This window comes from Salvelinus fontinalis, chromosome 9 (genome assembly GCF_029448725.1).
Source record: "Salvelinus fontinalis isolate EN_2023a chromosome 9, ASM2944872v1, whole genome shotgun sequence".
In the NCBI taxonomy this organism is placed as follows: Eukaryota; Metazoa; Chordata; class Actinopteri; order Salmoniformes; family Salmonidae; genus Salvelinus; species Salvelinus fontinalis.
In genome coordinates, this window is record NC_074673.1 from 7,453,026 (window position 1) to 7,474,506 (window position 21,481).

The 21,481-nt window shown below is 42.7% G+C and overlaps 1 protein-coding gene across 1 annotated transcript in view; it reads left to right on the forward strand.

Annotated features, from left to right (window-relative positions):
• Positions 1–10,562: 10,562 nt before the first annotated feature.
• LOC129861983 (nicotinamide phosphoribosyltransferase-like) overlaps positions 10,563–21,481 on the forward strand; it is a 14,877-nt gene continuing 3,958 nt past the window's right edge. The window contains exons 1-6 of the mRNA XM_055933234.1: positions 10,563–10,873; positions 15,017–15,173; positions 16,076–16,179; positions 16,381–16,509; positions 20,115–20,273; positions 21,473–21,481. The exon at positions 21,473–21,481 is cut by the window's right edge and continues 128 nt beyond it. Of these exons, the coding sequence (XP_055789209.1) occupies positions 10,826–10,873; positions 15,017–15,173; positions 16,076–16,179; positions 16,381–16,509; positions 20,115–20,273; positions 21,473–21,481 (606 nt within the window). The 5' untranslated portion in view covers positions 10,563–10,825. The remainder of the gene's footprint in view (positions 10,874–15,016; positions 15,174–16,075; positions 16,180–16,380; positions 16,510–20,114; positions 20,274–21,472) is intronic.

Consider the following 21,481-nt stretch of genomic DNA (forward strand, 5'->3'; position numbering starts at 1 on the left):
AAACAGATCTGGGACCAGTCACACATATGCATGGGGTTTTCCCTCTTAATATACATTCTGTGTGTGTCCATCATCCTCACACAGTCAATTTTCATCCGTAGAATTCAAGTAACAAACAATAGTTTGTGTGTAATTCAAACCCTGATGTATTGTTGTAATCCCAGCAAGGCAGTGTTCCCAAACGGTTGCAGATGTGACTGACTGTGCCCTCCTGGCCTTGTGGTTGGCAGCAGCCATCCAGTCTTTTCCCCGGCAGATTTGGATAGAAGAATGTGGTATTAGAGGAATATCAGTGTGGGAACATTTGATACCAAACTACTGTAGGTGCGTAAAACATAGGGAGGGAGACATATGTGTTTTGTCAACAGTATAACAACAATTTGATTTAAAATGTAATTCAATGTGGACACAGTAGTATTAGAGCATTTCAGACTGGAGGGTTTTGAGAGAGTATTCTGTTTCCTGTTTATTAACAGATTGAGAGTCATTACAGTTATAAGAAAACACTAACAAAGAACCCACCTGTGTGTTTTCCTATAGGCTGACTCCCTGATACCCTCACTATAAAGCAGTCTACACAACACCACCACCACCACCACCACCACCATCACCACCACCACCATCATCACCACCATCACCACCACCATCAACACCATCATCACCACCATCATCACCACCATCATCACCACTGTTACGTTCCCCAGTTTCTGTGTTCTGTTTTGTATTTGAGTGTGTGTTTCAGGAGATGGCTTCCTGAAGTACTCCCCAACCAGCTGATTGGTCAACCCCAGGCTAATTGGTGATTGGAGCTGACCCCGCCCCCTCGTCAAGAAGCAGCTGACTCTAATCACCATTGCCACCTGAAGATAAAAGCCAGTGTTCTGCCCAGGAGAGAGAGAGATGGAGAGAGATGAGATTTGGAGTAGAGATTTGGAGATTGAGAGAGAAAAATTAGATTGTGATATAGTGTTGGTTGTGTATCAGAAAGTGTGGTATGTACTGTTGTTGTTGGTAGCAGTTTTTCTATGTCCTGTGTTTGTGAGTGTTTGTGAAATCATTAATAATTACTCTGTTTCATTTGTTCCCAGGGGGGAAGGAGAAGGCACTTTGGGAGTGCTTAGGCAAGAGGCCCGAGGGCATACATATACCCGTAGTATATTTACTCTCTAGGCACACTAGGTAAGACCTGGGCGGACCACCCCCTGTATTTTGGTTAGGGCACCAGACGGTGCTAAGTTAGGTAAGTTAAGTGGGTAGGCAGGTTAGATAGGAGAGGGGGAACTTTGATATTTACTTTCTTTGCTTTGGTTCCGTCCAGCCCCTTTTCCCCATATTACCGTGTAAGAAAATAAATCCAAGTAAACGGTAAAATCTGCTTTTGTGTCATCCTTGCTCGCACCTACAGTCCATACCTCTTGCACTTCAGAGAGTTGAGTTATAGCAGGGAGTTGCGTTCCCTCTTCTCAGAGGCTTGCGTAACAAACACCACCACCATCATCATCAACACCACCATCATCAACACCACCATCATCATCAACACCACCATCATCATCATCAACACCACCATCATCATCATCAACATCACCACCACAACCATCATCATCCTCACCACCACAACCATCATCACCACCACCATCCCAAACATCATCACCATCAACACCACAACCATCATCATCAACACCACCACCATCACCACCACAACCATCATCAACACCACCATCCCAAACATCATCACCATCAACACCACCATGAACCCCACCACCATCATCACAACCACCATCAACACAACCACCATCATCACCATCAACACCACCATCAACACCACCATCACCATCATCAACACCACCATCATCAACACCCCACACCACCACCACCATCACCATCATCAACACCACCATCACCATCATCAACACCACCATCATCACCACCACCATCACCATCATCAACACCACCATCACCACCACCACCAACACCACCACCACCATCACCACCACCATCACCACCATCATCACCACCACCATCACCACCATCACCATCACCACCACCACCATCCCCACCACCATCACCACCACCACCATCCCCACCACCAACACCATCAACACCCCACACCACCACCACCATCATCAACACCACCATCATCACCACCACCACCATCACCATCATCACCACCACCATCACCATCATCACCACCACCATCACCACCATCATCACCACCACCATCAACATCACCACCATCAACACCACCATCAACACCACCACCATCAACACCACCACCATCAACACCACCACCATCAACACCAGACAGTCAATTTTCATCCGTAGAATTCAAGTAACAAACAATAGTTTGTGTGTAATTCAAACCCTGATGTATTGTTGTAATCCCAGCAAGACAGTGTTCCCAAACGGTTGCAGATGTGACTGACTGTGCCCTCCTGGCCTTGTGGTTGGCAGCAGCCATCCAGTCTTTTCCCCGGCAGATTTGGCCAGAAGAATGGGGTATTAGAAGAATATCAGTGTGGGAACATTTGATACCAAACTACTGTAGGTGCGTAAAACATAGGGAGGGAGACATATGTGTTTTGACACAGTATAACAACAATTTGATTTAAAATGTAATTCAATGTGGACACAGTAGTATTAGAGCATTTCAGACTGGAGGGTTTTGAGAGAGTATTCTGTTTCCTGTTTATTAACAGATTGAGAGTCATTACAGTTATAAGAAAACACTAACAAAGAACCCACCTGTGTGTTTTCCTGTAGGCTGACTCCCTGATACCCTCACTATACAGCAGTCTACACACCACCACCACCACCATCACCATCATCATCACCAGGCTGACTCCCTGATACCCTCACTATACAGCAGTCTACACAACACCACCACCATCACCACCACCATCAACACCATCATCATCACCATCAACACCATCATCAACACCAACACCATCATCATCACCATCAACAACACCACCACCATCACCAACATCACCACCATCATCATCACCACCACCACCACCACCACCACCATCATCACCACCATCACCATCACCACCATCATCATCACCACCATCATCACCATCAACACCACCCCAACCATCATCATCATCACCACAACCACCATCATCACCACAACCACCATCATCAACACCACCATCATCAACACCACCATCACCATCATCAACACAACCAACACCACCATCAACACCACCATCATCATCACCACAACCACCATCAACACCACCACAACCACCATCACCACCATCAACACAACCAACACCACCATCAACACCACCATCATCATCACCACCACCATCATCACCACCATCACCATCACCACCATCAACACCACCACCACCATCACCACCATCACCACCACCACCATCAACACCACCACAACCACCATCACCACCATCAACACAACCAACACCACCATCAACACCACCATCAACACCACCATCATCATCACCACCACCATCATCACCACCATCACCATCACCACCATCAACACCACCACCACCATCACCATCACCACCATCAACACCACCACCATCATCACCACCATCACCATCACCACCATCAACACCACCACCATCATCACCACCATCACCATCACCACCATCAACACCACCACCACCACCATCATCATCACCACCATCAACACCACCACCACCACCATCATCATCACCACCATCATCATCACCACCATCATCACCCCAACCATCATCATCACCACAACCACCATCATCACCACAACCACCATCATCAACACCACCATCATCAACACCACCATCACCATCATCAACACAACCAACACCACCATCAACACCACCATCATCATCATCACCACCATCATCATCACCACCATCATCACCATCAACACCACCCCAACCATCATCATCATCACCACAACCACCATCATCACCACAACCACCATCATCAACACCACCATCATCAACACCACAACCACCATCATCAACACCACCATCATCAACATCAACACAACCAACACCACCATCAACACCACCATCATCATCACCACAACCACCATCAACACCACCACAACCACCATCACCACCACAACCATCATCAACACCACCATCATCACCATCATCAACACCACCCCAACCATCATCACCATCATCAACACCACCCCAACCATCATCACCACCACCATCACCAACATCACCACCATCAACCCCACCACCATCATCACCACCATCACCATCACCACCATCATCATCACCACCATCATCACCATCAACACCACCCCAACCATCATCATCATCACCACAACCACCATCATCACCACAACCACCATCATCAACACCACCATCATCAACACCACCATCACCACCATCAACACAACCAACACCACCATCAACACCACAACCATCATCAACACCACCATCATCACCATCATCAACACCACCCCAACCATCATCACCATCACAACCACCATCATCAACACCCTCATCACCACCACCATCATCATCATCACCATCCCCACCATCATCACCACCATCACCACTCTGTACAACTTGTTCTGTACGCTTTTAACTTCATTTTCTAATGACACTGATTCTTTTAAAATTAGTAATGTATTGTGTTTGTTTATTTATGTAACATATCTTTGTGTGTTAAAAATGCAGGGTAATGAAACTGTGGCTGTAGACAGTGTTTCTAAAATGATTTCCTACTCGACAGAAATGTAAATGTGTGTGTGTATCTTGTCTGAAATTCCTAGATGTTAAGTAATTGATTTCTCAATTAATAAATTAATTAATAAAATACGCTTCTCATTTATTTGCATTCGACAGTTTAACTTACAGTAAAACTAATAGCATAAATAGATTCACCATTGATCTTCATGATTATCATTTCTGTCTCCTGTAACTCTCTGCAGAAACATGATGATCAGTATGGCCAAGTGATCAGGTGAAAAGTTTACATCACTGATGTTCCAGTGAAAACACTCGCAAAGGCCTATAATAGCAGCCAGGAGAATGCACTATTGCGCCAGACACACTGCAGAAACTCCAGAGGGTCTCTTTTTTTCCTAGCCACCGTGCTTCTACACCTGCATTGCTTGCTGTTTGGGGTTTTAGGCTGGGTTTCTGTACAGCACTTTGACATATCAGCTGATGTACGAAGGGCTATATAAATACATTTGATTTGATTCCACCACTGAAAATGTACTGAAGCACGTCACGGGGTACTGTTAAGATCTTGCTGCATTTATCTCTCCCCCCCCATCGACCTCTTCAACTCTTTCGAGCACCAATAAAAGTACACAAAGGATATTGTTTCCTGATGAATGAAAATGTGTGTGTGAATGCAGGTACAACTCCATCCTTTGTGCCAGGTCTGAAGGTGCCCACATTGGCATACATATCTGCTTCAATATCCATGACCTTCGTTGCATTGAGGTTTTGGCTAGATTATGGAGACGTAATTTATTGATCGGCAGGTGAGGGTGCTCTCTAGCGGCTAGATGTTCTTTACCATTCGGCCATCAGATTTGCCACCGATGCTCCTTATAGGACACATCACTGCACTCTATACTCTTCTGTAACCTGGTCATCTCTGTATACCCGTCGCAAGACCCACTGGTTGTTGCTTATTTAGAAAACCCTCTTAGGCCTCACTCCCCCCTATCTGAGATATCTACTGCAGCCCTCATCCTCCACATACAACACCCATTCTGCCAGTCACATTCTATTAAAGGTCCCCAAAACACACACATCCCTGGGTCGCTCCTCTTTTCAGTTCGCTGCAGCTAGTGACTGGAACGAGCTGCAACAAACACTCAAACTGGACCGTTTTATCTCCATCTCTTCATTCAAAGACTCAATCATGGACACTCTCTTACTGACAGTTGTGGCTGCTTCTCATGCTGTATTGTTGTCTTTACCGTCTTGCCCTTTGTCCTGTTGTCTGTGGCCAATAATGTTTGTACAATGTTTTGTGCTGCTGTCATGTTGTGTTGCTACCGTGCTATGTTGTCATGTTGTGTTGCTACCGTGCTATGTTGTCATGTTGTGTTGCTACCATGCTATGTTGTCATGTTGTGTTGCTACCATGCTATGTTGTCATGTTGTGTTGCTACCATGCTATGTTGTCATGTTGTGTTGCTACCATGCTATGTTGTCATGTTGTGTTGCTACCATGCTATGTTGTCATGTTGTGTTGCTACCGTGCTATGTTGTCATGTTGTGTTGCTACCATGCTATGTTGTCATGTTGTGTTGCTACCATGCTATGTTGTCATGTTGTGTTGCTACCATGCTATGTTGTCATGTTGTGTTGCTACCATGCTATGTTGTCATGTTGTGTTGCTACCGTGCTATGTTGTCATGTTGTGTTGCTACCATGCTATGTTGTCATGTTGTGTTGCTACCGTGCTATGTTGTCATGTTGTGTTGCTACCATGCTATGTTGTCATGTTGTGTTGCTACCATGCTATGTTGTCATGTTGTGTTGCTACCGTGCTATGTTGTCATGTTGTGTTGCTACCATGCTATGTTGTCATGTTGTGTTGCTACCGTGCTATGTTGTCATGTTGTGTTGCTACCATGCTATGTTGTCATGTTGTGTTGCTACCGTGCTATGTTGTCATGTTGTGTTGCTACCATGCTATGTTGTCATGTTGTGTTGCTACCATGCTATGTTGTCATGTTGTGTTGCTACCGTGCTATGTTGTCATGTTGTGTTGCTACCGTGCTATGTTGTCATGTTGTGTTGCTACCGTGCTATGTTGTCATGTTGTGTTGCTACCATGCTATGTTTTCTTAGGTCTGTCTTTATGTAATGTTATGGTCTCTCTCAAATCAAACTATTTGTCACATGCGCCGAATACAACAGGTGTAGACTTTACCGTGAAATGCTTACTTTACAAGCCCTTAACCAACAGTGCAGTTCAAGAAGAGTTAAGAAAATATTTACCATGTAGGTGGCGGTGAAGTGACTGACTGTCCTCTCTTGTTGTGATGTGTGTTTTGTCCTATATTTGTATTTTATTTTTAATCCCAGCCCCTGTACCAGCAGGAGGCCTTTTGCCTTCTGAAAGGCCGTCATTGTAAATAAGAATTTGTTCTTAACTGACTTGCCTAGTTAAATAAAGGTTAAATAAATATTGTCCTGAGCTCACTTTGACACCCTTAACGGGCTCAAATACAGTAACTTCCACTGTTACTTCAGCTAGGTTTACACCAATGTTTGCTCCCTGTACTGCCCTGGTCTCTGTTTGCTCCCTGTACTGCCCTGGTCTCTGTTTGCTCCCTGTACTGCCCTGGTCTCTGTTTGCTCCCTGTACTGCCCTGGTCTCTGTTTGCTCCCTGTACTGCCCTGGTCTCTGTTTGCTCCCTGTACTGCCCTGGTCTCTGTTTGCTCCCTGTACTGCCCTGGTCTCTGTTTGCTCCCTGTACTGCCCTGGTCTCTGTTTGCTCCCTGTACTGCCCTGGTCTCTGTTTGCTCCCTGTACTGCCCTGGTCTCTGTTTGCTCCCTGTACTGCCCTGGTCTCTGCTTGCTCCCTGTACTGCCCTGGTCTCTGCTTGCTCCCTGTACTGCCCTGGTCTCTGTTTGCTCCCTGTACTGCCCTGGTCTCTGTTTGCTCCCTGTACTGCCCTGGTCTCTGTTTGCTCCCTGTACTGCCCTGGTCTCTGTTTGCTCCCTGTACTGCCCTGGTCTCTGTTTGCTCCCTGTACTGCCCTGGTCTCTGTTTGCTCCCTGTACTGCCCTGGTCTCTGTTTGCTCCCTGTACTGCCCTGGTCTCTGTTTGCTCCCTGTACTGCCCTGGTCTCTGTTTGCTCCCTGTACTGCCCTGGTCTCTGTTTGCTCCCTGTACTGCCCTGGTCTCTGTTTGCTCCCTGTACTGCCCTGGTCTCTGTTTGCTCCCTGTACTGCCCTGGTCTCTGTTTGCTCCCTGTACTGCCCTGGTCTCTGTTTGCTCCCTGTACTGCCCTGGTCTCTGTTTGCTCCCTGTACTGCCCTGGTCTCTGTTTGCTCCCTGTACTGCCCTGGTCTCTGTTTGCTCCCTGTACTGCCCTGGTCTCTGTTTGCTCCCTGTACTGCCCTGGTCTCTGTTTGCTCCCTGTACTGCCCTGGTCTCTGTTTGCTCCCTGTACTGCCCTGGTCTCTGTTTGCTCCCTGTACTGCCCTGGTCTCTGTTTGCTCCCTGTACTGCCCTGGTCTCTGTTTGCTCCCTGTACTGCCCTGGTCTCTGTTTGCTCCCTGTACTGCCCTGGTCTCTGTTTGCTCCCTGTACTGCCCTGGTCTCTGTTTGCTCCCTGTACTGCCCTGGTCTCTGTTTGCTCCCTGTACTGCCCTGGTCTCTGTTTGCTCCCTGTACTGCCCTGGTCTCTGTTTGCTCCCTGTACTGCCCTGGTCTCTGTTTGCTCCCTGTACTGCCCTGGTCTCTGTTTGCTCCCTGTACTGCCCTGGTCTCTGTTTGCTCCCTGTACTGCCCTGGTCTCTGTTTGCTCCCTGTACTGCCCTGGTCTCTGTTTGCTCCCTGTACTGCCCTGGTCTCTGTTTGCTCCCTTTACTGCCCTGGTCTCTGTGACTTACTGTGACTGATGCTGCTTTGTATGTCCACAGTGGCGATTTTAGCATGCAAATCTTGGTGGGGCAAAAAAAATAATACTAATATGCAAGTCAGCAACACAACACTAAACAATACATGAATTGCACTATAACGGTGACAAAAAGTGCCCAAAAACTGTTAGGGCCTACATAAAGCTGTCCCAACAGCAGAGTCCAAACATATCAGTCCCAACATCTTACCACTGCTACTCCTGGTTATTAGCAGAGCCTTGTCTGGCAGCGAAACAGTTAATTCAGGCTCATTTACTGCCTTTTAAGAAAACATAGCTGATATGGCTGACTTGCTTAAACAAATGTGGTTTCTACTGACAATTGAGATGTACAAACTATGGCATAATGAGATGACGAGTGGATAAGAGGCAATCCGTAATTCCGATTAACACATTAATGAGCGAGCTAGGACGGCCGTACAGTAGTCAATATTACTATTTGTTCAGCACTTTTTGAAATGTACAGCGACAGAATTCCGAACTTGGACCGTTCTTACAGTATTCTCCCTGTACAATAAGTCAGAACCGCAGGATAAATAAAGGGGGCATTTAAGCAGACAATGACAGCTCTTACAATATTTGATGATTACATTTCCTTAAAACCGGTTATGTGCACCACCAAGTCAGAACAGTAGTCGAAATTAAGATCAGAAAAGGGACCAAATTATTAGGGTGAGGCACATGGGCTACTAACATCTTACTACACAATATACACTTAGTATTACTTTCTTAGCTAAAGTATACATATCTCCCTGGCATATTACATAATGTAGGCATCAGCATACAAGACATTCTGAACTCGCCGTGTTTTGCTTGTGCTGCACGGCGGTCCTTCGTGGGTAAATTTTGTCGTCAAACTTTGTCATCAAAGTCTGGCATTCTCAGGATTTATGGTGTTTTCAAGACAACTGGGAACTCAGGGAAAAAAACAAGGTCGAATCATGATGGCGTCAGTGATCTTCAGGTCGGAGCTCCCGACTTGCAATTTCGAGTTGGATGACCGTTCAAAACGTATTTTCCCAGTCGGCGCTAGTTTTTTTCCCCAAGTTCCCAGTTGTCTTGAACTCACTGACGTCAGATTTCCCAGTTCTGAGTTTCCAGTTGTTTTGAGCGAGGCAGAAGTCATGCTGGATTGACAGCATGGCCAATGTTGAATGTTTATCCTTTTAAGCTTTGAAAAGAGACCCTTTAAACCCAGACTTGGGACCACACAACCACTCCACTGAATAGCAGGCTAGGGATTGCATTGCAATGCTTGCAGTTAGCCACCTATTGTTGAATTTGTAATTTCTAACTCGTTGTGTAATGTTTATGTCCAATGGCCGATGAGCACTTCATATGACAAGATTTATTTTCCGCTGGCTCCCCCATCACCACATAAAGCACTGAGCTAGGCTGAAACACCTGCATTTTGGAGCTGCCTTACTCAAGAAAGCAAAAAAGAGACTACGTTTGTATGCGGCTTTATTAACGCAATTATTTTTTTTAGTTTTACATTGTTTGCAAACTGATATGTGACACGTATTAATGTAAAAATATCATGCAAAACAAGCAACACTCACAAAAATAAATATATATTTAGCTCTGCCCCACCTGCCCTGAATGACGGGTCGCCACTGTATGTCCATAGCATTGTGTGAGAAAAACAAAGGGACACAATAAGTACAATTTCTTACATATGGCTCTGAGGCCAGCCTGGATAATAAGCAATAATCCTTGTTACGTGTGTCCCCAACATTCCTAAGTACATAGTCTACCTCCATGTATTTGTACCGTGTTGTACCAAAGAGTATCTATTATATTGACAAGATGGTCGACGGACCGCTCTAACAATGGAAATACATATCTGCAAAGGCGAAAGGAAGGCGGGAAGAGGCGAGATCAGGTGGGAAATGTTTTGCCAATGAGAGGGCAGATACGCATGTGAACAACGGGTCACAACTCAGTACATTCGAAACCTAGGCGTTATGGAACTTAATATTCAATCAAATAAGTCTCACCTTTCAAACTAGAAATCTACTTTTAGTTTGACCAAATTCGACTCTCTCTCATTGCCCCCAATACAATAACTCCTCACTTGGTATGCTTAAATGTTTATTTTCGCGCGGACAGATTTTAGGCGAAGTCAACCCTCTCGCTTCGCCTCTTCATCTCTGTTTGTACTTTAGATTCGACAGCGCGTGGCTGAGTGTCCCCGCCCTTCAGCAATCAGATTTTACAATCACGAGGGGAACATGGAGCACGGAGACTTCAATTTCCTGCTGGCTACCGATTCATACAAGGTGAGTGCCATTATACACTGGGTTTACGCACTAGTTAGCGACAGTAGTATACCTAGGACTATGTCTCGTGAAATTATGTCTTAAGTGTGTGGTGGTTCTAATTGATTGTAATTATATTTGAAGGTATAATGCAAGAACAGCCAGCTAAGCCAACTCGTCTATGATAAACATACCATTTCTTGCTATAACGTTACAATAGCTACAGTATTATATCTGAGTTCTATGGTCGCATTCTATGGTCACCTGAAGTCTGAATAATATTATAAGAGCCCATTATATTGAAAGTTAAAATACTGGTATCTCTTCATCAGAAATGAAAATGAAAGTAATATTCCTATAGCTTTCTGTTTACAGTGAAACATGAACATAACAAGCTACAATAAGTCATTGAACCCAGCCCAGATCAACATTTTATCTGTGTGTTTAAAAAAATATATATTCTTTAGTGTTTTTCTTGCCATGTCTTTTAACATAGTGGCAGTAGTACGTTTAATTAATGTCATCAGTGGTGGAAAGTAAAGGTAAAGATGCCTTAATAGAAAATGACTCAAGTAAAAGTGAAAGTCGCCCAGTAAAATACTACTTGAGTAAAAGTCTAAAAGTATTTGGTTTTAAATATACTTAATTATCAAAAGTAAAATTATAAAATAATGTCATATTCCTTATATTAAGCAAACCAGACGGCACCATTTACATTTTTTTTTTTTTAACGGATGGCTTGGGGCAGGCATCATTTACAAATGAATCATGTCTTTAGTGAGTCCGCCAGATCAGAGGCAGTAGGGATGACCAGGGATGTTCTCTTGATAAGTGTGTGAATTAGACCATTTTCCTGCATTCAAAATGTAACGCATACTTTTGGGTGTCAGGGAAAATGTATGGAGTAAAAAATACATAATTTCCTTTAGGAATGTAGTGAAGTAAATGTAAAAGTTGTCAAAAATATAAACAGTAAAGTACAGATACCCCCAAAAACAGCTAAATAGTAGTTTCAAGTATTTTTTATTTAAGTACTTTGTCATACTAAAAGTAAAGGATCTGGCTGCAGATGCACCTTGCTACAGTGTATCCTTGTAATAAAATCACATTACTAGCAGGAACCACACCCAGCCACATAGCTTATAGATATGGTGATACACTGGTATGACCTGATGTTGGCTATAATTGTTATAGTTGATGAACCATATGCTCCGATAGATTATTCAATATCCATTTAGACTTGTTGCCATTTGAGGACAAGGATTTAATCTGCCCTTGGATTTCAAGGCCTGATATGCTGACAGCACTGTTGAGTTGTTCTGTTTTAGAGCTGCCACAGACGTCACCAACTGGGAGGGCATTAATGAGAAGTTTATTTCCAAAAACAATCACTTTTTATTGATGCCCGTTAGATAGAAGTTGGCTTGGCAACAGAATTATTAATATAAACTACTCGAACTGAAACTACTGAAAGAAGATCTTCTACTTTTTTTGAAGGGATTAAAGGATAAGTGTCCAGACAGCGATTCACTTCCTCATCCTCGTTGTGTAGTATTGGGACCTCCGCAAAAAAAAAAACATGAACAAAGACTCCACAAACAACCAACGTCATTTTAGAAACGGCAAAGCTCTCAGTATAGTAGTGATGCAGACAGTTTTGTCGTAGCCAATTTTATCCCCAACGTTATATTCCAGTTCGTTTAGACACGAGCGATACCTCTCCGTCCATTCTTCTGTTATATTTCTGCCAAAATAAAGGAAACACTTGAGTAAATGAAGAATACAAAGTATACTGAAAGTATGCTGTTCTGGCGGCTTGTGGTGGCCCAATGTGCTATTAAGACACATTATGTAGTTGTTTCTGTTATTTTGGCAGTTACCTGTAGCAGCAGGCTACACTGTGAATGGAACAGCTGGATAGGGGAAATGTGTTGGGCAAAAAGGATTATAACATTGCGGATAAAGTTCGGAATTACACAATTTCATGTGTACAACATCTAAAGCCGTTGCCGTTGCAACAAGGACGTATTCATGGTGTTTTGGAGCATGTTATTCGTGGGGTCCCCCACACTACACAACGAGGATGAGGAAGTGATTTGCTGTTTGGGGTAAGTTTCTTAAAAAATTTCAAATCATAAAAAAGGTGTCTGGGCCTTTCTATATATATCTTTTTTTATTTTTAAAAAAAAATGATTGTAAAAAAAGGATATTTCTCCTTTAAGAAGTGAACACAATGGTCTCCACAGTTCACCTCATTTACAATAAATGCTGTTGCTTTTGGAGCTGCTGGTCAGAAACAAGTAGCTTTGGAGAGAACACCTCTTTGACTCCCTTGGCATTATGCTGCATATATTATAAATAGCATGCAGACAGTTTGACGGCATACAGGTGTATGCTATTAATTATTTTCTCACAGCAGGAAAATAATCCTGCAGCAACAGGAAATGTGAATTATTGTGTGGATTATAGGTAATGGACAATTTAGTAGGGGTTGATACATTTTTAGTTAGGGCAAATCAAGTCTGAATTTTTCAAGTGGAAATTACAAGCCTTTAGAAGCCTTTTTAAACATTGAATATACACTACAAGTTTGCATTTCCAAATTCCCTGCAACAACTGGGTGATCAAATTAAGATCCTACATCTGTACTATCACAAAGACTTCACCAACAAGAATGGTCATGTTGTCAATAGTTTTTAGTTCCTATCTTGCATTTGTTTATGCTTTTGTTTTTGACAGTACTCAGTCAGGTCCCACAGAGCAGGAGCAGAGTACGTCAGAGACCGGGTATAACTGGGTGACATTTAGAGTTTAAATTCATCAGGGTGAAGAGAAGGGTAGGACAGTTGCTGCCAGTGATACCAAAGGTCACTAGCACAGAGCATGCAGAGGAAGGGTGGGATGGTTATTTCATAAAACAAAAATATCATATCATCCCTGACAGTTTATTTAACCAACAGTAAAGTTATTTTTCTCCTGGGCAAAGGAGAAAATTGTACACACCTGTTGGAAACTGCAGATTTTTGATGACAAGTCCCCAAACAATCTCAGTAGCAAATATTTGCTTCCTGTTTCCTGTTTATTATACACCTGTACAGATATCTGCATGTTTTCTTCTGACTGTAGCCTTCTACAGAGTGTAAAGCAGATTGTAGGGACACTTGATGTTAAATGGGTGTGAGACCATGAAGGTTCAGTATTGTCAAATTAGTAAGGGATAAACGCTGACGTTCTGTACATTACCTTGGAAATAATGGACGACGTCCGCCTCGTCCCTTTGCAGAGTACATTTTTCTCAAGGTAATGTACAGAACGGAGGTGTTTATCCCACTTATACCACAGTTAACCAAAGAAAACATTTTTTTATAAGCTAAATCATACTTTTCATTGCTAGAGATGCAACCCAGTTGTTCGATTAGTTTTATTTAATTTAACTAGTCAGTTAAGAACAAAACTCTTATTTACAATGACGGCCTATCCCGGCCAATTGTGTGCTACCCTATGGGACTCTCAATCACGGCCGGATGTGATGCAGCCTGGATTCGAACCAGGGACTGCGATGACGCCTCTAGCACTGCAGCATGCAGTGTCTTAGACCGCTGCGCCACTCGGGAGCCCCGTTCTTCATCATTGGACCTGTGTTTACAATGTATCATATTTCAGATTGTGTGGTTGTTGGTTTAGCTTTCTGTAACTTTGTAGCAAGTACGGTCTGCATGTGTAGGGGCATATTGCATCATGATTGCAAGGTGTCCCGATATATTTTTCCAACTGTCCTGTTATCTGGTTTTAATGTCCATTCTAGAATGCTTTTCTAGCCAATCAGAAATGAGTATTCAACAACGCTGTGGCATAATTAAGCAATAAGGCCCGAGGGGGTGTGGTATGTGGCCAAAATACCATGGCTAAGGTCTAGTTCTAAAGCACAACGCAACGTGGAGTGCCTGGATACAGCCCTTAGCCGTGGTATATTGGCCATATACCACAAACCCCAGAGGTGCCTTATTGCTATTATAAACTGTTTAGCAATGTAATTAGAGCAGTGTTTTGTCATATACGTGGTATATGGTCTGATATACCACATCTGTCAGCCAATCAGCATTCAGGGCTCGAATCACCCAGTTTATAATTGTCATTAACTGTATTTCTATAATCTAATTTCAGGTCACACATTACAAGCAGTATCCTCCCAACACCAGCAAGGTTTACTCCTACTTTGAGTGTCGGGCAAAGAAAACCGAATCCACTAAGATTCAGAAAGTGAAATATGATAAAACTGTATTTTATGGGCTTCAGTATATCCTTCATAAGTATCTGAAAGGTAAGACAAATATCATTCTTATTATTACTAAATTGACCATTTGGCTCGAAGGACCATGAAAAAGAGCAGCACCTAGTACGCACCTAGTACAACACTAGTACAACACTAGTACACACCTAGTACAACACTAGTACAACACTAGTACATACCTAGTACACACCTAGTACACACCTAGTACACACCTAGTACACACCAGTACAACACTAGTACACACCTAGTACAACACTAGTACAACACTAATACATACCTAGTACACACCTAGTACACACCTAGTACAACACTAGTACAACACTAGTACACACCTAGTACACACCTAGTACAACACTAGTACACACCTAGTACAACACTAGTACACACCTAGTACAACACTAGTACAACACTAGTACACACCTAGTACAACACTAGTACACACCTAGTACAACACTAGTACACACCTAGTACAACACTAGTACACACCTAGTAAAACACTAGTACACACCTAGTACAACACTAGTACAACACCTAGTACACACCTAGTACACACCTAGTACACACCTAGTACACACCTAGTACACACCTAGTACAACACTAGTACACCCCTAGTACACCCCTAGTACAACACTAGTACACCCCTAGTACACACCTAGTACACACCTAGTACACACCTAGTACACACCTAGTACACACCTAGTACAACACTAGTACACCCCTAGTACACACCTAGTACAACACTAGTACACCCCTAGTACACACCTAGTACACACCTAGTACACACCTAGTACACTACTTTTACAATTTATACTGTCTTATTCTTAACTTTTTTCAAATTTGGTCCCAGCTTCCTCTCACAATTACACGTTTTCCATCTTTCCCACATCCTTCATGTGTCGACCTTCCGAATCGGTCATCTCTCACCTTCCCAGGGAAAGTGGTGACTCCACAGAAGATCACAGAAGCAAAGGAAGTTTACCGTGAACACTTTCAGGATGATGTGTTCAACGAAAAGGGCTGGGAGTACATACTGGAGGTATAAGGGCAGCAGATGGGTTTTTGTGTGTATTGCATGTTAAAGGAGCTACATGTAATATTATTGTTAATAGTTTAGATTTTTAATTTTTTTGTAAGGACTCTGCTTATAAATGTTCATACTCTATCATAACCCAAAACCATCTATTGTTCTGTGGTCTAATCATGCTACAGTACGGATCCCTGATTTTATGTGTTTCAGAAGTATGACGGCCACCTGCCCATTGAAATCAAGGCTGTTCCTGAGGGTAGTGTGATCCCCAGGGGTAATGTCCTCTTCACCGTGGAGAGTACTGACCCAGAATGCTACTGGCTCACGAACTGGGTAGAGGTTAGTTAGAAACATTTTGATTGTTTATTTCACTTTTGTTTATTATCTTTTTCACTTGCTTTGGCAATGTAAGCATATGTTTCCCCTGCCGATAAAGCCCTTTGAATTGAATGGAATGTTATATGGCTTCTTAGCCTGGTCCCAGATCTATCTTTGCTGTCTTGCCAACTCCTCATGTGACCATAGGAGTTGGCAAGAGGGCACAAACAGATCTGGGATCAGGCCTCTAGTCGGTGCCTAAACCGACCTTTTTTCACTATTGACATTACCATAGCATCTTTGAGTCATGCTTCAGCACAGTTTCTATATCTGGTACATGTCCTTGGGATACAACGTCATTTGGACAGATACATTGTGGTCTATTTATATCTTGCTCATGGTAGAAGGTGTCAGGGCTCCTTAATAACCAACAACATTGAGATGCAAGGCTTCTAAAAGAGCCTGGGGCCATACTTCAAAACATAAGCACGCATTTAAAGTATCCACCAATTAAAATAGACGATTTACAATTGCATGTAACCTCACCAAGTGACAGTGATTACATCCTGGCACAACTTCTGCTGCAGCCTATCAAAGATATTAGATTTTCAATCCACCAACCAATGGCATTTTCTTAAAATATTTTGAATCTACAAACTCAAGGTTTACCATTGGTCTGTAACAAAATGTTCTTTGGCAATATTGCACTGATGCATCCTTTACTAGGCTACTTGAAGCAGGAAGCACCAGTGACTAGATCAATAAAAAAGTGGTCAGATGAAGCAGATGCTAAGCTACAGGACTGTTTTGCAAGCACAGACTGGAATATGTTCTGGGATTCCTCTGATGACATTGAGGAGTACACCACATCAGTCATAGGCTTCATCAATAAGTGCATCGATGACGTCGTCCCCACAGTGACCGCACGTACATACCCCAACCAGAAGCCATGAATAACAGGCATCATCCGCAATGAGCTAAAGGCTAGAGCTGCCGCTTTCAAGGAGTGGGACACTAACCCGGAAGTTTATAAGAAATCCCGCTATGCCCTCCGACGAACCATCAAGCAGGCAAAGCGTTAATACAGGACTAAGATTGAATCCTACTACACCGGCTCTGACGCTTGTCGGATGTGGCAGGGCTTGCAAACCATTACAGACTACAAAAGGGAAGCACAGACGAGAGCTGCCCAGTAACACGAGCCTACCAGACAAGCAAAACTACTTCTATGCTCGCTTCAAGGCAAATAACACTGAAACATGCATGAGAGCACCAGCTGTTCCGGAATACTGTGTGATCACACTCTCCGCAGCCGATGTAAGACCTTTAAACAGGTCAACATTCACAAGGCCTACCGACCCCCATTTTCAATCCCCCATATGTTTTTGGGGTAAATGTATGTGTATATATATATACACATATACATACATACATATATATATATACATATACATATACATATATATACACACACACACACACACACACACACACACACACACACACACACACACACACACACACACACACACACACACACGCTGGCCTTCTAGGCAGAGTTGCAAAGAAAAAGCCATATCTCATATCTCAGACTGGCCAATAAAAAGAAAAGAGTAAGATGGGCAAAAGAACACAAACACTGGACAGAGGAACTCTGCTTAGAAGGCCAGCATCCCGGAGTCGCCTCTTCACTGTTGACGTTGAGACTGGTGTTTTGCGGGTACTATTTAATAAAGCTGCTAGTTGAGGACTTGTGAGGCGTCTGTTTGTGAAGGGAGTAGTACACAGCGTTGTACGATATCTTCAATTTCTTGGGAATTTCTCACATGGAATGCCTTCATTTGTCAGAACAAGACTAGACTGACGAGTTTCAGAAGAAAGGTCTTGTTTCTGTCCATTTTGAGCCTGTAATCGAACCCACAAATGCTGATGCACCAGATACACAACTAGTCTAAATTGCTTCTTTAAATCAGCACAACAGTTTTCAGCTGTGCTAACATAATTGCAAAATGGTTTTCTAATGATCAATTAGCCTTTTAAAATGATACACTTGGATTAGCTAATACAACGTGCCATTGCTGATAATGGGCCTCTGTATGCCTATGTAGATATTCCATTGAAAATCAGCCGTTTCCAGCTACAGACAACATTGACAATGTCCACACTGTATTTCTGATCAATTTGATGTTATTTTAATGGACAATGTGCTTTTCTTTCAAAAACAAGGACATTTCTAAGTGACCCCAAACTTTTGAACGGTAGTGTACATATACACACTTTATTTTATTTTTTACTTTATTATTCCCTGCAATCCCTACCACCCTTCCCCCAATTGGAGTAAACTAATAAACAATAACACTTAGGCTTCTACCTTCAGTTTATACATCTTATACACATTTTACAGACACAATCTGTTTTACAATAGTTATATTTTGTTTGTTTTTAGTCCTTCCTCTATTTCTGATGTCCATCCAGTTTGATTTCTATTTGTAACTGTGCTATTTCACAACATTTCTGAACCTATATACATTTTACAGACCCCGTATGTTTTACATTGGTTATCTTGTTGTTATTAGTCCCACCCTTCAGCTCCATTCAACCCCTCCCATCTATCTCTTAACACCATCCATTTTGGATTTCTAGCAGCCATATATTTTTCAACAGTGCTGTGATGCTTCACAAAAGTACTGAACCGTGCTATTCTCATAGCTTCTACAGTTTGTAAATTAAAGATAATCAATCAATAATATAATAATTATTTTAACGATGACTTTTCAAATAACCCAGTATTGCTATCTGCAGTGTTAGTTCTAGGTAAATGTTGCAATTCTTCAGCCATTCCTGGACCGTTGACCAAAAATGAGCTACATATGGACAGTACCATAATAAATGATCTACTGACTCTGCTTCCTCGCAGCAAAATCTACAGAGCTGGGAAGATTGTATCCCCCAATATATATAACATTCTATTGGTTGCAAGAACTTTCTATAATAATTTAAATTGAAAAATTTGAAGTTTTGAATCCGGCGTTGTTTTGCGTATCAATTCATAAACCATGTGCCATGGAATGGGTACATCGGAAATCTCTTCCCAACTATTTTGCAATTTATATGGCACAGCTGTCAATTTTTTGGTCCTTAAATTAAACGGGTATGTTTTTTTATTTATCACAATTTTCTTTAACAGTTTATGGTCTTTAATGCCGGGCCGACTGACAAGTCTCTCACTTTTTCCCCCTTCTACTTGCCTTTTCTGTTTTTATGGTAATGCTGCAATTAGTTGGTTGTAATTTTGGGTAGAGCAGACATTTCCATATGTCTGTGTTAGCTGCATGTGTGACATAACTCCACCAGTCCTATTTATGATATCATTCACAAAAAATTATGCCTTAAAAAAAAAAAAATATATATATATATATTTTATCAATTAGTATAGTTGAGTTTAACCACAATATTTGTTGTATTATTTGTTCTATCTTTTCAGGTGGATTAAACTGAAATTGCAACCAACTTTCTAAGGCTTCTCCTTCTCTACCAGACCGTTTACACCACTCACCTCCTCTCTTCTCCTCCTTCTCTACCAGATTGTTTACACCACTCACCTCCTCTCTTCTTCTTCCTAACAGACGATCCTGGTGCAGATCTGGTACCCCATCACAGTAGCTACTAACTCCAGAGAGCAGAAGAAGATCCTAGCCAGGTATCTACTGGAGACATCAGGGAACCTGGACAAACTGGAGTATAAGCTGCATGACTTTGGCTACAGGGGAGTCTCATCGCAAGAGGTACTTACTGTAATTGATGATAATTATGATAAATGTGTTTTGATTCATCATACTGTGCATACGACATACATGGATGACATAATACAGCAGGTCAACCTGGGGTCAAACAAAGGCCCTTTCCCAAACCTTTCCTCAGCCGTTCCATGTATTTGATCTATTCAGTCAGGTGGGCTAATTCAGGGCTAAAACAAAATTGTAAAATGTCTCAGGGTCCCAGAGTAAAAGTTTGAGAAACACTACTCTACGCCAAGGTTTCCCAAACTTAGTCCTGGGCTTTGATTATTTGAATCAGCTGTGTAGTGTTAGGGTGGCGGGGAGTTCACCCAAGGGGGGCCCAGGACCAAGTTTAGGAAACCTTTCACTTCTCAACACTTTGGGTGCGTTCATAAATACCCTCGCTATCTACTCCCATTTCAGAGCGCAGAATTTTATTTTAAATATAACATTTATTTAACTAGGCACGTCAGTTAGGAAACAAATTCTTATTTACAATGACAGCCTACTGGGGAACAGTGGGTTAATTCAGGGGCAGAACGACAGATTTTTGCAACAGATTGTCAGCTCGGGGATTCTTTCCAGCAACCTTTCAGTTACTGGCCCAACGCTCTAACCACTAGGCTACCTGCCGCCCCAAAATAACGGATTCATTTTTTAACGTGCAACACCCATTGAATATGACCGGTGTTATATGTCAAACACTTTATTAAATTGTTGCCAGCAGCACAGTTACAGTCACCGACGCCCTAGACAACATGAAAACAGTCTAACCAGCTCGGCTAGGGCGAGTAAAATGGTCAGAGTGAGGTGTTCTCTCATTTGTGTCTGGAAGTAGCTAGAAAGCTAGCCAACGTTAGCCAGTTAGTTAGTTAGCCAGTTAGCCAGTTAGCTTGGGTGCTTGACTGCCGTTGTGAGGTCAGAACGCTCGGACCAACCCTACTCCTCGACCAGAGCTTCCAGTGTTCTGAACGCTCTGAGAGCAAAACGCTCTGAATGTACGAACGGACAATCTGACAACAACCTGAGTTTACGAACGCCCAGAGCACACTCTAAGCACATTCTGGCACTCCATAGTGAATTTACGAACACACCCTTTGTAATCAAAAAACCTGTTCAGTTTCTCATCTTCTATACATATACCATTAGTACACAGCCGCACTATTTAGTTGTTCCTGTCACGTGATGTTTTTGTCTGGTTTCAGACTGCTGGC